Below are 15,815 nucleotides of genomic sequence, written 5' to 3'. Positions count from 1 at the left end.
AGCTCAGAGTGTAATATGAGCTGTACAGGAAGTACAGGAGGTGGAGTTTGACTCTCTGCTGTTGGTGTCTGAAGAGAGCAGACGTGTTTCTCTGTAATGCTGCAAAGACAGAAATAAAGGCATGTAAATACATTTCTGTCTATCTCTTTCCCCTGCCTGGGGGGGCAGGGAAGAGTGGTGTGTTCTTCTCACGCTTGAGGAGGATCGCCGATCGTGACCTAGCCTGGATCCTGCTCGGGAATGCAGACAGGGAGGTCAACAGGAGATCAAGCCGGGTGCCTGGAGAGTGGCCAGTTTCTCCGGAGAGGCAAGATTTCCTGACAGTAAAACTCTGACCCTAAATGTCAGCTGCCTTGTGGGATCTCTTTGGGGAAAGGCAACCCTACACAAATCCGGAGTGGAGCTCCTAAGGCAGTTGGATGGTGCCTTGTACACCTCCTTCCAGCAACTCCTGCATCCCAGCTGGTGCAAAATGTATTGCTCCATTTTCCTTTGGACCACATAAGTGAGGGCAGGAGATGGGTCTTGCCATCTGGCAGCCCAAGACCTCCAGACACATTGCCCAGGCTTGTGCCCCAGAGAGGCCCTTTTGGTGCTGCAAGAGTTTGAATTCATCCCTGGAGGTTCACTCTGTTGTCTCTCAAGACAGGCAAGTGGACAATGGCCACTACTTAAAGATAAAGGGCCCCCTGACCATTAGGTCCAGTCGTGGCTGACGCTGGGGTTGCGGCGCTTATCTCGCTTTACTGGCCGAGGGAGCCGGCATACAGCTTCCAGGTCATGTGGCCAGCATGACCAAGACGCTTCTGGCGAACCAGAGCAGCGCACGGAAACGCTGTTTACCTTCCCGCCGGAGCAGTACCTATTTATCTACTTGCACTTTGACGTGCTTTCGAACTGCTAGGTTGGCGGGAGCAGGGACCGAGCAACGGGAGCTCACCCCGTCACGGGGATTCGAACCGCCGACCTTCTGATCGGCAACCCCTAGGCTCTGTGGTTTAACCCACAGCGCCACCCACTGCACACCTGCTTTTTACAGTAATGTAAAAAGGTAAAGGACCCCTGGATGGTTAAGTCCAGTCAAAGGCAATTATGAGGTAGCGGCACTCATTTCGCTTTCAGGCCAAGAAAGCCGGCGTTTGTCCACAGACAGCTTTCCAGGTCATGTGGCCAGCATGACTATACCACTTCTGGTGCAACGGAACAGGGTGATGGAAACTAGAGCGCACAGAAACACCAACCTTCTGATCGGCAAGCCCAAGAGGCTCAGTGGTTTAGACCACAGCACCACTCGCATCCCTACTACTTACAGTAGACACATACCACCACCAGGATGATGGGGAATAACAGTGAGTACTAACCTCATGTCCTACCCCTGCGTTTCCCAGCAGCATCTGTCTGGTTGTTCACTAGCAAATACAGGATGTTGAACTAGGTATTTTAGTACCTAGACACCTTCCGTTGAATGCAGCAGGGCTTTTAAGTTCTTACCTACAGCTGCTCCATAACATTTCATAGTCTTGTGACACCACCTTTTTTATACAGTGGTACCTCGGGTTACAGAAGGGACGCGAGTGGCACTGTGGGTTAAACCACAGAGCCTAGGACTTGCCGATCAGAAGGTTGGTGGTTCGAATCCCCGCTACGGGGTGAGCTCTTGTTGCTCAGTCCCTGCTCCTGCCAACCTAGCAGTTCGAAAGCACGTCAAAGTGCAAGTAGATAAATAGGTACCACTCCGGCGGGAAGGTAAACGGCGTTTCCATGCGCTGCTCTGGTTCACCAGAAGCGGCATAGTCATGCTGGCCACATGACCCGGTAGCTGTACGCCGGCTCCCTCGGCCAATAAAGCGAGATGAGCGCCACAACCCCAGAGTCGGTCACGACTGGACCTAATGGTCAGGGGTACCTTTACCTTTACCTCGGGTTACAGATGCTTCAGGTTACAGACTCCGCTAACCCAGAAATAGTACCTCGGGTTAAAAACTTTGCTTCAGGATTAGAATAGAAATCGTGCTCTGGCGGCGCAGCAGGAAGCCCCATTAGCTAAAGTGGTGCCTCAGGTTAAGAACAGTTTCAGGTTAAGAATGGACCTCCAGAACGAATTAAGTTCTTAACCCGAGGTACCACTGTACTTTTATCATGAGAACGGAACCTGTATTCTACTATGCTTCATCTCTCCTTTTCATTTATTTTTTTAGTGAAAATGGTTGAATAGTCTTGGGAACACCGGATGTTGTAGCACTAGTGGAAGGACACTGACAAACTGGAACGTGTCCAGAGGAGGGCAACCAAAATGGTCAAAGGCCTAGAAACGATGCCTTATGAGGAACGGCTAAGGGAGCTGGGCATGTTTAGCCTGGAGAAGAGGAGGGTAAGGGGTGATATGATAGCCATGTTCAAATATATAAAAGGATGTCACATAGAGGAGGGAGAAAGGTTGTTTTCTGCTGCTCCAGAGAAGCGGACACGGAGCAATGGATCCAAACTACAAGAAAGAAGATTCCACCTAAACATTAGGAAGAACTTCCTGACAGTAAGAGCTGTTTGACAGTGGAATTTGCTGCCAAGGAGTGTGGTGGAGTCTCCTACTTTGGAGGTCTTTAAGCAGAGGCTTGACAACCATATGTCAGGAGTGCTCTGATGGTGTTTCCTGCTTGGCAGGGGGTTGGACTCGATGGCCCTTGTGGTCTCTTCCAACTCTAGGATTCTATGATTCTATGGTGTTCCATTTCATGGGTAGGACACCCCCTGCAAGAGCCACAAGACCATTGTTTACCTTTTTAAAATAAATAAATCAGTTTATATTGTTGGCTACATAAGTGTGATAGGTGAGCTGCAGTGTTCTGCCTTGCACTAGAGGCAGATGTGCATCAGAATTAACCAACACCCCAAGACACATATGGACTGTTTGAAATCTTTTTGAAAGGTTTTTATTTACAGTGCTAAACAATATATATATTTATATTTCTCATCCTCATAATGTCTGTGCCATAGAAAATACTGCAGATGGGTCTGCGTTAATTTACAAACAAAAACAACTAAAGACCCTGAAAGGAACAAGGGAGAAATCAAAATTTGGTCCCTAATTTTTTTTTAATTTAAAAACAACCCGAAATGAGGAACACACACACTGAGTCACATTATTACTTTACACATTTAAAAACAAGCTTCACCTTCTGGAAGAAGAAAAAAAAGTCGACCAGAGCCAGCTTGTTGCCTGCCTTGTAAATTTGTACAAAAATGTATTAATAATGAAAATCTTGCCTATGTTTTACTTAAAAACACATTTAAATTGTGTATATATATGTATATATATATTTATATATTTGCCTTTTCCCAGCAATGGAAAGGGAACCAGGCACGGGACACAGGAACAAATCACTGCCAGGTTCCCTGCCCCCTTTTACATCCCAGGCTCTGGACACAATTTAACATTTCAGCACCATAAAATTTCCACACCGCATTTGTGGAATTCTGTAAGGGGCCAAAGAAAAGAAGGGGGAAGGCGGGGGGGGAGGCGGGAATTTGTCCAGGGCAGAAGAAGTTTACAGAAGATGTATAGCAAAAAGCAGAGGCATGTGAGGATCTCCAGTTAGGCAGCAATTTTGAGAGGGTGATTGGGAAGAAGTAGGGGGGTGATGTTTCTGGATATTGGGGGTATTCGAATGGGGGGGGAGAGGAAGAAATCAGCAGCTGTAGGGAGCACTGTAATATGGAACAGATCTCGGGGCTAGGAAGGAGCCATCTTCAGCTTCCTCTGTCCTCGTTGGAAAGCCTTTTGTGACCCCTTCTCGTCCTCTGTGGCTGCAGCACAGAAGTGGGGGTCCACGCAGGTGGAGGAAGGAAGATGGGGGGGAACAGATAGTGGAGAAGGGGGAGGGAAGAGATCAAGCGGAAGAGCCATTTTCTGTTTTCTTTCTCTTTGGGTCCACTTCGTCCTGTCAATAATAACAACAACAAAAACACGGATGCATTTAGTCATAAGCCATAAACCATGTGTCTCCAAGAGTTCAGAGAATCCTGAAAAATTCAAGGCTGCCTGGTGGTACTTTTATTTCATGCACCCAGGGTTGCCGCGAGGGTAAAATAGGGAGACGAACCACGTGTGCCATCTTGAGTCTCTTGGAAGAAAGGCAGGACACAAATGTAACAAATGAACAAGTACGGTGGTAGCTTGGTTTACGAACTTAATCCGTTTCGTTCTTAAACAAAGGCGCTAATGAGGCCTCCCGCCACCAGTGCCCTTCCACCGTTCGGATTCCGTTCTTAGACCGAGGTAAAGTTCTCAAACCAGGACACTGCTTCCGGTTTTGCGGAGTTCGTAAACCAAATCATTCTTAAACTGGACTGTTCTTAAACTGAGCTGCCACTGTATGCTTGTGAAGTTGTTGTGCAAGTTCAATTCCATCCACTTTGAAGATTTCAGAAGGTATCCGACCAGGTCCACTGGCTTTCTTGTTTTTCATTTGGTTAATAGCTGTACACAACTCTCCCAGATTTGGGGATACTGCAAGCTCATCTCTAACTTGTTTTTGTGGAATTTGTGAGAGGACCTCAGCAGCTATGGGGGAGTTGCGGTTAAGGAGATGTTGGTAGTGTTCTTTCCAGTGTGCAATGAAGAGGGAGGGGAAGGGGAAACACTGTCTGTAGCGGACTAGGTCAAAACTTGAGCTATTTGAGCTGTTTTCTGCCCCAAAACCCTAGCTTGTGGTGCAATGCAAATGCAGGGCTGAGAGTAGATGTGGAACTCTGAAGGTTATCTTCTGCAGTGTGGGCATCTCCTGTTTTATCTCTAATCACAAAGGACTCGAACGAGGCAGTAGTATTTCCCGAACTTTGCACGTTTGCACGTTACCAGCAGCTTTGCACGTTGACACACCAGTGTGTGCAGCACTGAGGTGCAGAGATGTGATCTGTAGGAAACTGTGCAGGGAGTTTGTGGGTGAATTGAGGATGAGGAAAAGCACTGAAGCACAGCGCAAAGCCCCCCAAATTTGGTTTCAGGGGGGATGGGTGCTTCCAGGGAGGTGCTGCTGTTCTTCCGGACAGCCAGAATTTGCCTAGACAGAACTGCTTTATAAGAATGACAGCTTTAAGACCCGGTGTCTAAGGAAGCTTGTCCACCGCCTCCCCGGCAATCATTTTTCCTAGTATGTCATGCCTTTTTAGATTGCAAGTCTGCTATCGATCTTCCCAAGCCACTCTGGGAGCCTGCTCGGCTCAAGGGTGGGGTCTAAAAGCTTCACATAAATAAATGATAGATGTGCCGTTACCTCACTTCCACCAAATGGGAGTGAGCAATTCACGTTTCACAGACGGCCGTGCCTTTGGCTTGCCGCAACATGTTTAATGGCCGACTTTGCATTACAAATTGCCTAGAGCTGTTCTGTCATCTACCTGTGAGTAGCCGCTGGGAGGGCAAGGCCTCAGCCCCAGTGGCGTAGCGTGGGTTGTCAGCACCCGGGGCAAGGCAAGTAATTTGCGCCCCCTAACCCGTGGATTTGCGCCCCCTAACCCCCAGATGTTGCGCCCGGTGCGGCCGCCCCCCCCTGCACCCCCCACGCTACGCCACTGCTCAGCCCTTAGAAGAAGTGCCCAGCTTTGACCTAGAAAAAGCCTTCAAGGACTCAGGACCACAATACCTCAAGGATCGCCTCGCCCCACATGAACCCACCCAGACCCTGCAATCATCATCTGAGGCCCTGCTTTGGCTGCCTCTCCCACGAGAAGTCTGTGGGGGGGGGCAACAGGAGAACCAGCCTTTTCTACAGCGGTTCCCCATTTGTGGGCTGCTCTCCCCAGGAAAGCTCGCCTATCACCTTCCTTATCTTTAGGCGCCAGGTGAAAGTGTTCCTTTTCAGCCAGGTCTTGGGCTGATTGACCATTCTATGGCCTTTTAAATCCATCCATGGGAGAGCGGGGGGGGGTTATTGGTTTGTTTTAGCTTTATGGTGAATTTTGTGTTCTCATTTTGCATTCTTGTGTTGTGTTCAGAAGCACACGGATTTAATAAATAAATACATAAATGGAGAGCAGAGGAAACCCGTTCTCCATTTACAGTGGTACCTCGGGTTACATACGCTTCAGGTGACATACGCTTCGGGTTACAGACTTCGCTAACCCAGAAATATTACCACGGGTTAAGAACTTTGCTTCAGGATGGGAACAGAAATCGTGCTCTGGCGGCGCGGCAGCAGCAGGAGGCCCCATTAGCTAAAGTGGTGCTTCAGGTTAAGTACAGTTTCAGGTAAAGAATGGACCCCCGGAACAAATTAAGTACTTAACCTGAGGTACCGCTGTATTTATTCACCCCACCCCTCAGCTGCAATCATGAGCTTAACCGATATGCCTTCATCAGAGCTAGGTTCAATGTTTTTCCAACAAACGTGCTGAGACATAGATTCACTAAGGGCCAAGTCCCTTCAATGTGTGCTTGTGAAATGAAAACATCTGAATCTCTACATCATGTTATGTTTATCTGCCCTATGTACAGTTCAGCTCGTGCTAGTATACTAAACTCCATAATCCAGCCTATGGCTGACAAACCAGTAGACCTGCAGCTTGCCTGGGTTCTTCAAGATGTGGATCCTTATATTACCCTACAGGTTGCTAAATTCCTAACAGCCGTCCTCTCGTACAAGAGACGGAATGGAATGTTAGCTGATTATTGATAGTTATAAGAATTTTCGATAATGACATCAGATATTGATTTTAGCGTAGTGTCTACATTTTTTAATCTTAATCTTAAATTTTTCTTTTGAATTGCCAGTATTTGTCCTTGTGAGCTGTGAATTGCGTTATATTACTTGTGGCTTGTACGAGACCACTGTTTTATTTGATTTGTTTTGTGTGTTGTGCTTTATGATGGAAGCCAAGTGTCTTGGGGTGGACTTGTTCCTCATACGTCCCCTTAGTTCTTTGGCAGAACAGAACTCTCCCCACTCCTGGCATCCTTGGCATCATTTCTACTAACCTCTTCCTGCTTCTTCTCCGCAGATCGCTTCACTGCATGCGAATCTGGCTCCTGTTCGTTCTCATCATCTTGGAATTGAGGGGGGGGGAACACACGTTAGATCACTCAACCAGCCACGGAAGGCAGCATTCATTTATAGCACAGCTCACAAGCGGTTTGCTCACTCTCACCTTCATCCTCGTCCTCGTCGTCATCCACATCCTCAGGATTTGCGTCTTCCTCCTCGTCCTCTTCCTCGGCTCCATTCTCATCGTCCTGTAGAATGCGAACCCACAGAAGGCAGCAGTTGTGTCAGTGTCTCCGGCACGTGTTCCGCCTTCCCAAAAGCTCACCCCCCTCTTAATTTCCGCTTTCCAGAGCCCAACAATTCTAATAATAATAATAAATTTATTATTTATACCCCTGCCCATCTGGCTGGGCTTCCCCAGCCACTCTGGGCGGCTTCCAAAAAAATATTAAAATACTGTGATACATCAAACATTAAAAGCTTCCCTAAACAGGGCTGCATTCAGATGTCTTCTAAAAGTCTGGTAGTTGTTGTTTTCTTTGACATCTGGTGGGAGGGCGTTCCACAGGGAGGGCGCCACTACTGAGAAGGCCCTCTGCCTGGTTCCCTGTAACTTGGCTTCTTGCAGTGATGGAACTGCCAGAAGGCCCTCGGAGCTGGACCTCAGCGTCCAGGCAGAATGATGGGGGTGGAGATGCTCCTTCAGATATACTGGACTGATTCTGCTCAATTTATATTTATTTCATTTACTGTCACACTGATACCCTACTCCTCTCCAGAGGAGCTCGTTGTGGCTTAAGCAACTCCCTGCGCTGTCCCCTTTACACTTTTCTCTGCCTCTCTGTTCTTTACAGAGGATGACGAGAATTCTGCTTCATTTCTGGCCATATTCGCTTCTTGCCAGTTTTCCTTACACAGCCACTGCTCTCTTATTCAAAACACAGCTCTCCTCTCTGGGTGAACTTCCACGTTGGTTCTTGTCGAGGCATGGGTTTGGCTGACACTGGGATGTCTGGATGTTCATTCAGCAAATCTGACCCTGATCAGGAGACAGCAGTATCTGCGCATAACACACATGGACTCTTAGATGAGAGCCTTCTCCTAACCAAGGCTGTGCTCACCCAGCAGCTATGGAGAACAGGACCAGCAACAGCTGTGATCTTCAAATTAGATGTGATGCAGAAGATCAGTGACTGGGATTTTCCTTGATTTTAGTCTTTCTGCAGAGCTATTTTGAGGATGAGGAAAGCAGCACTCTGGGAGAGGGTCTGAACCTTTTGCCAAGTCTAAACCCCCATCTCCTGAAGCTTGTTAGCTCTTTGAGGGAGGGTGGGAAGTAGGGGAGAGGAAAGGAAAAGATAGGTATTTCTGTACCTATCTCCCAGAAGCAACTGCTTGGCCACAGAATGCAACATTGATTGGAACATGGGTCTTCTCAAGCTAGGTACTAAAGGATGGCTAGGCAAACTAAGGCCCGGGGGCCGGATCTGGCCCAATTGCCTTCTAAATCCGGCCCACGGACAGTGCGGGAAACATGTTTTTACATGAGTAGAATGTGTGCTTTTATTTAAAATCCATCTCTGGGTTATTTGTGGGGCATAGGAATTTGTTCATTCCCCCCCCAAATATATAGTCCAGCCCCCCACAGGGTCTGAGGGACAGTGGACTGGCCCCCTGCTGAAAATGTTTGCTGACCCCTGTACTAAAGAAACCGCCACCCCACATTAAGACTTATTTTTTTCATTTAGGGACTTCTGCATCTCATCTCATTGTGGTTGATGCAGAGAGCACAAGAAACTCTTGCAGTCGTGCAAACCCAGCTCATCATCTTGGGACTGACTATATAGCCACCCACTCACTGCAGTGGCACACTTTGGGCTTTCAAATTTCAGCAGCGCCCTGGGCGACACTAAAATTTGGCGCTCCCGTACCTCTCACGCTACATTCTACAGCACTGTTGTGGCACCCCCTGCAGCGTGGCACCCAGGGAGGCCGGACTACCCTAAAACCACCTTTAATTCTTGCTCTCCCCGCCGCCCTCCACAAGAGGTATTTTTGCATCCTAGAGAAGTCAGTATGAACCCCACTTTCTAATTCTTAGCACCTAAACCTCTCCAGCAGGTCTCAGAATACCTGTCTAAGGAGCAGGATGCAGTGCTAGACAGCAGCACTGCCTGATGGCCCCACACATTCTAATTCTCCAGGGCAGCTAAGATTGCCACCTTTCCCCTCCTACCTTAGCGGAGGCTCTGCTGGATGGCAGATTCCTCCACCTCCGCCCCCAAAATTAAGTGACCCTCCTCGCCCAGTGGATGCAGTTTCCCGGCAGATCTCCATCACAAGAAAAGCTACACTTGTTGGCATGTCTGCCCACCACAGAGTTGTCCAGTCTTCAGGGAGCAGGGTTGATAACCTGGTGCAGCAAATAGATAGCCCTTTTCTCTTCCGCTGATTTGATGGATCAGGAGAGGAGAAAGAGCAGTTCCCGTTCCCCTTTCCTATCTCTGCAAGTTGGAGCCCCAAAGTGGCAGAACTTGGAAATCCTTCAATCCAACCGTATATCCTGATAGGCACTCCTTTGCCTATTCTGCTTTGCCCCAGCCTGCACCCCTAGATAATCTGTTGCCTCTAAATGATACTAATTTTCCCAGTTTTTCTTAGGAAAAGTCTATATGGGCATTAAAAAAAAGGCACATGTGCAGAGAGCTGCTCAGTTTTGCACTTTTGGCGTCACGAAGAAGCCTCCCCTCTCTCCCCAGAAGTATTTTGCAGGTTGAAAAAAATGAATAAATCTTTAAAAACATCAGGCACCATAGGATCTTTTCCATTATAGCTGTACAAATGGTGCTATAAACAAGACCGTCATGGGTGGCGCAAGATAAATGGCAAGAGGAAAGCAGCACTCAGGGCTGAGGCAACTATGTGAAAAGTCAGAAAAGGCAAAACCAAAAGCCTGGTGGCTCTTTTTTTTAAGCCTTTGCCTGTACACCTTGCCATGCTCTCCCATCTCTCTCTGCTTCTCAACCAAATACAGGCATAGGCAAGGGACTACAACTCCCATCATCCCTAGCTAACAGGACCAGTGGTCAACGATGATAGGAGTTGTAGTCCCAAAACATCTGGAGGGCCGAGTTTGCCTATGCCTGACCAAATATCTGCCCAGTTACCTCTATTATCTCCTTCTTTTCTTTGCGGGCAGACTTCTCCTCGTGCTTCTCCTTCTTTTCTTTCAGGTCCTGGAAGACAGGAAGAGAAATACGTGTGCTTAATACTAGAGGGGCTGTAAAGAAGGGCTAATATGAAGAAGCAGGAATTGCGTAGTAATAATAATGAAATCAGTGAAGAGGAGGGCGTGGCTCGATTACCGGCAATAGGAGAACAGATAGCTGAATACCAAAGGCAACATGTTTAAGCGTTTCAAAAAGGAAAGGTTGCTTTTAGAATTGCCCACGGTGTATCACTGAGATTAAGAGCCTTGTCACTGTGACAAATAGGGAAACCTAGGCAACGTTTTTCAAGCTATAGAAGCTTCGCAGTGGAAGACCAGCTGAAGCCTTGCCAACATTCGGTGGTCGTGGTGTGATTTAACTGTGGCCAACGACGTTTTGGTGCCCGAGACTGATAATCCAAATGGGCGCTTCCTCCCACTAATTAACATGTGTCACAATCTGCCGGCCTGCTGCCACGCGGCTCCCATTCATTCCACTGGAGCTTGTACAAAATTACTTCCAAGTCGATTATTATTACGCATGAAATCTGTCAGCCACCTCACAGCGCCTCGTTTTAGGGCTGCCTATGCCCGGGGTTTGTTGTCGTTTGTTTGTTTATATGCCACTAGGAACATCATTAAGATCCTTCAGAGAGCATTTTTGGAAGTTAAAAATTTAGCTCTTTCTAAAAAGGAATTCTTGTTTTGTTTTTTTAAACTTCTGGGGAAGCCGTCCCATCGCATATGGACTGCAATTCTCATCATCCCCTGAACCATTGCCCATGCCGGCTGAGACTGATTGGGATTTAAATTCAACACCCGATTCACCCTGCCGTTTACAGAGACTAGCATGAGATATCTAATCAGAAATGTCTACGCTGCTGGTCACTGCACTTATGATGTAGACCTGACTTTCATGGGCAACAACTTATTTGACTTTAGTTATTAATACATCTATCAGCAACCTCCCACCTGGTGTTGCTCCAGAGTGTTAAGAAACCCAGAGAATCAGCACAGCTTTTAAAGCAGTGCAGTTAAGGTTCGGTTCATCATCTTGATTCAAAATGGTGTCCAACTGTATCCAAACACAGGTGAAAACCTGCTCCTTTATCTCAGGAACCAACATGCAAAATTTGGCTATGATATCTCAAGAGGTGTCCAGATGCACAGCAAATAAGTAACTCTCTGAAATAGATAGCAGATGGTGTGGTAGTTTTTGCCTGGCTATTGACTGTTTATAGGTAAGAACAGCAGTGTGTTTATGCAGTCTGTTCCCTCTGAGTGTTCCAGTATTTCATATTTATCTCCAAAATTCTTCTGACAGAGCTTTGTAAGATTGGATAAGCCAATATTATCTGCTTGTTGTGGCTGAAGAGTTGTATCTGAGAGAAGAGTGGTTTTGTTCTTGGGTGAAACGAGGTAAGAACCTGGGGCCTTAATTACTATACTACAGTAAGCTGCTTTCTTTAAAACACACACGTGGAGGAATGTGCAATGTAACATACTGAAACATCATCCCATTAGTTATTTGTGCAGATAACAAGCAAGAAACTTACATACCAGGTTTAAAATAGGATTGCTAAACATGCACCGCCCTCCGAGAAAGGAGACTAGGCAAAGACAGTAGGACATAAGGCGGGGAACGTATCCCAGGGTTACTCTAGAATTTTTATTTTGCTCTCTGTAAAGGGTTCTATAGGGTGGAAATGTGCACCTTTTGCACACTTTTTGATTTGTGCCAACACTGGGCCCTTGCACCAGTTCCGGTGAAAACCCAGCTATGCGCTAAAACAACTTCACCTTTGCGCAGGACTACAAAGTAGAAAAACCTTAATTAGATGGTGTGAGAGAGGTAAGCCTTTGTAAGGAGGCAATCCCTGGTAAGAAACGTTGCCATATAGGACAGATGGTCCCATAAATGTTCCACTAGAGGGCATAATACGCTTTCAAAACTCAGGCATGAGGCTTCTAAAACCTGCTACTGGCGAAGATGGAACACTGGCCTAGATATGAGGTAGTCTAACCCAGATTGATCATTTCAGGGTCAAGCCAACATCTGAGATTTCCATAGCTAATCCTCTAACCAGAACCATTTTTCTATGCATTCAGAATCAAAAGTAGCTTCTTCCATTCGCACACAGACAAACGGCAAACATTTTCCATGGCCACTCCCAAAGCCTGGGGCATAATGAATAGTAACTGACAGGGGTTCTGGGGTTTCTCTTATAAAAACAGGCAGATTTTCCTCCCGCTGGTCATTTTCTGAACTCGCAGCTGAAAGGGTTGTGTTCTTAGGAATGCTATGTAAGGACAATAGCCCATAAAACCTTCCATAAGTGATGTAGTATGCAAGACCCGTCACTGACCATCTCACAGGGCCATAATTTGTATGATGTAAAACAACAACAAAACTGGCTGAAGTGTTGTGATCCAACCACTGCTACCAAAGATAAGGTGAACCTGGGAACAAGGCGCCCGAAGGCTTTGTTTCTGCAAAGATTGCACACAATTAAATACCTGGTTTTGTAGGTTAACTAAAATCTGGGGAAAGGCTGTCCTGTCTTGTGTGGAAGACTATTTTCAAAGCTGCGGAAGTGACTATCTTTAGCTTTCTCATGCAAATCGAGAAAGATGTACAGCACTGTAGAAGTAAGTCTGAGCAGCATGTAACTTTGATTTATGCCCATGTCCCTGGCTGCCCTTAAGGTTGTTTTAATCAATTACTATCCCTACAGTGCAGGAGAGGAGACTGCCTAACTATCAAAAAATATTGTGCAAGTCCCAATCCCTGGAACACAGTTTGAGTACTGTTTGCCTTTCCCTTTTATCTTTTTCTCCCTCTTTTCTGGCAGGCCAGAGAATCCTATGCCCTGGTATGCCCTGCAGTGAAATTGCATGTTTACTCAGAATTACTGCCAGGTACACGTGCGTAGGATTGCAGCTTTACACGTTCCTGCTTCCATTCTGCTACAACGGAGCGAAGAAGCTGGACGGAGACCTATTAATGGCATGGCGGCACTGAATTCCTACTGCCTCCCTCGTTTAATCTTTCCCTTCTCTCCCCACCCCCTCTTCAATTAACGTTTCCAATCCAGCATTCGTAAATATACCAGGAGCAAATCCCACGCGGCGCTAACCGCCCCCCCCCCTTCTTAGGGAGTCACGTGTCTTCCCGAGGGTTGTGTTGTCTTACTCTTCGGGGTGACCTTGCCCCGCAACCTACTTTCCCGCTTCACCCGCAGCAGGCAGCCTTCTTGCAAGACCCAAGCTACAGTTCCCACGACGCGGAGCAACGCGTGTCTCCGCAGCTTGCGCGCACATGGAGGCAAAACAAAGTAAGAAACGCCAAAGCAAGCGAAGACATAAGGTCCGATGCCTTCGCAGACAAGAAACATGGTTGCGGGGAAAACGACCCATATGTTGGCAAGCAGGCAGGCAGGCGCACGCACATCCCGGCGCGCGCGCGCTCTTTAATTGCCTTCCATCTTTTCCTGGCTTTGTGCTGCGCGTCTCCGCTTCACTGTTTTTGTTTCCTAATAAAGCGAAACGGTTTAGGCGTCTGGTTTCGTAGTCCGCCGGATGGGAGGTTCGGCGTCCTTGTTTAAAACTGTGCCCCCCTTCTTAACACTAAGGGATCACTCACCCAACCCAGGTGGGCGCATGGTTTGAAAGGTGACCGCCCCCTCCTCCCCGCCCGGTCTCCATGATGATTAATGGCACTCGGATGAAAAGAAAAGCTCTCCGCCTTTAGCACAGCTAGGGGCACCCAACTGACACGTGCATTCTTCCCCGGTCCTCACAAACCCTAGAGACTTTGGGCAGCAAGCAAACGCGCCCCAGCCAGCCAAGCGCACTGTATTGGCCGCGAAGGTGACGGACACGAGAGCGCAATGCCCGCACGCCGCTCTCTGCCCGTCTAAGGGCGGGCGTTTTCTTTTCCTGACCCGAATCCCAGCCGGCAGCTCGTTTGCAAGGGGACCAGGAAAAAAGGGAAAGCGGGTCGTTCGAGAGACGCGTGGAAAGGCGTCGTCGGAATAAAGGCGGGCGCGGGGGCGCGGGGAGCAAGGCGCACGCCCGCCACCCTCCTCGAGTCTTCTCTTCCCTCCGTAACTGTTTCCCCACAACCAGCTTGCGCCCTCTCTGCCCTCGATCCCGAGCGCACCAGGGCAAAGGCGAGCTCCGCCACCAGCACCTATCCGCCTGCTTCGTTGCAATCGAGCATTGGGCGCGCTCGCCCCGGGGTCTGGATCCCAGCTTGGTCCTCACCTTGGCCCCCAGCTCCACCGGAGCCTCCTCGGCGGGCTTCTCCGACATCCTGGAAAGCGGGAGCGAAACGAAACAAAAGGAGCAAGGCGAGAAAGGGCGAGGGCGCGCGGGAGAGGCGCTTGGCCGGAGGGACCAGGTGCAGCTCGGGTTAAGCTCTCGGGAAGCCGACGGGCACTTCTCGGCTCGCCCCGGCGCCACAGCCACAGGGTTCTCCGCTGCCGCGATGAGGCTGTGCCAGAAAAAGGGATTTATACGGCGCTCGGCGGCGAGGGAGGGACCTGCGCAAAGGGAGGGGAGGCTGGGAGGGATGAGCGGGAAGGAGGGAGGGCTGGATGGAAGAGCGAAGGCGCAAGCAGCTGCCCAGCAGCAGCCAGGAGGAGGAGGAGGAATATAAATGGCCCGGCAAGAGGGGACAACGCTGCGCTTTGCGAAACAAAAGAAAACAAAACCATTAACTGCGGAAGGAGGGTTAGGGGAGCTTGCGTGGTCCTGAAGGCCGGGAACCCCAGCCAGAGCTATGCCCTTGCCCCTTGGGGAAGCTTCCCTTCCGCGCTTTGTCTTCGGCTCCTTTGTTCGAGTCGCGCTCTCCTCTCCTGCGCCGCGCGCCCTTCGCAGGACCGCGCGTGCCCTTTGTCCTGCCCCGTGTGAACGGAGCCAGAATAACTAGAACCTAAATCGCCAGCTGCTGGCTCCGTTGCGTCAGGCCCGGCTGCAAGGGATCTGCTGTCTGCGTAGTTGCAAGGCTTGAGATAGCTGCCTTTAGCCATCCCCGACTGTGGCAGAAAGCAGGGACCGAGTAGAGTTGTGCCCCACAGTTGGAATCCGATCCAGAACCCCGGGTTTCCTGTTGTGGTGGAAACATCGCCAGGTTATACCCAGGACTCCTCGCATTCCAGTGAATTCTGGAGTAAAGACGGTATCGTTCAGCCCAGGCCATGCTGTGCCCTGGGGGTGCGTATCATTCTGTGGTTCTCTGCCCATGTCCAGAGTGGTCTGGAGAATCCTCTCCAGATTCCATACCATTTGGCACAGGACGGATTCATCCTTTTTCATTCCCCCTTGATAGAAACTTGACCAAGCCATGTTAGTCACCTTCCCTCTCCCAATTCATTCACCTGTGAAAAATCAGCTACATGCATGTGAGAAGCAGTCCCAAGAGACTTGCACTACTTGGAACAAACTAAGGCATCCAGAGAAAAGGAATGGGGGTGTTTTACCAAGTCTCTCCCCCCCCCCCAGTCCCCTGTCTGTAAACTTGAACTGGGCAATTAATTTTTGAGGAATCATCAACCCCCTGCTTACCTGATCACCTGTCCTCTTCCAGTGTTCCCCTTTGCCAACACCATATCACACACTTCTTC

The 15,815-nt window shown here is 48.8% G+C and overlaps 1 protein-coding gene and 1 long non-coding RNA gene across 2 annotated transcripts in view; one reads left to right on the top strand and one right to left on the bottom strand.

Annotated features, from left to right (window-relative positions):
- Positions 1 to 15,815, top strand: part of LOC309522709 — a 289,900-nt gene that overhangs the window by 149,256 nt on the left and 124,829 nt on the right. The window lies entirely within an intron of this gene.
- PTMS (parathymosin) lies at positions 2,915 to 14,660 on the bottom strand. The gene is made up of 5 exons (XM_082206179.1): positions 14,455 to 14,660; positions 10,148 to 10,216; positions 7,144 to 7,228; positions 6,974 to 7,041; positions 2,915 to 3,938 (listed from the first exon to the last, which is right to left on the bottom strand). The coding sequence occupies exons 1-5, from the start codon at positions 14,500 to 14,502 to the stop codon at positions 3,888 to 3,890; spliced, it is 321 nt and encodes a 106-aa protein (XP_082062305.1). The 5' UTR covers positions 14,503 to 14,660; the 3' UTR covers positions 2,915 to 3,887.

Source organism: Podarcis vaucheri, assembly GCF_965113315.1.
Source record: "Podarcis vaucheri genome assembly, chromosome: 17".
Lineage (NCBI taxonomy): Eukaryota > Metazoa > Chordata > Lepidosauria > Squamata > Lacertidae > Podarcis > Podarcis vaucheri.
The sequence above is the reverse complement of the archived record's forward strand: the minus strand, read 5'-3'. Positions and strand labels throughout refer to the sequence as shown.

Excerpts from the sequence above, each read along its gene's own strand:
- PTMS (XM_082206179.1), bottom strand. The coding sequence starts at position 14,502 with ATGTCGGAGAAGCCCGCCGAGGAGGCTCCGGTGGAGCTGGGGGCCAAG. Across the intron at positions 10,217-14,454 it reads CGGTGGAGCTGGGGGCCAAG|GACCTGAAAGAAAAGAAGGA; the intron begins GTGAGGACCAAG and ends CCTGTCTTCCAG. Across the intron at positions 7,042-7,143 it reads CGACGAGGACGAGGATGAAG|ATGATGAGAACGAACAGGAG; the intron begins GTGAGAGTGAGC and ends CTCAATTCCAAG.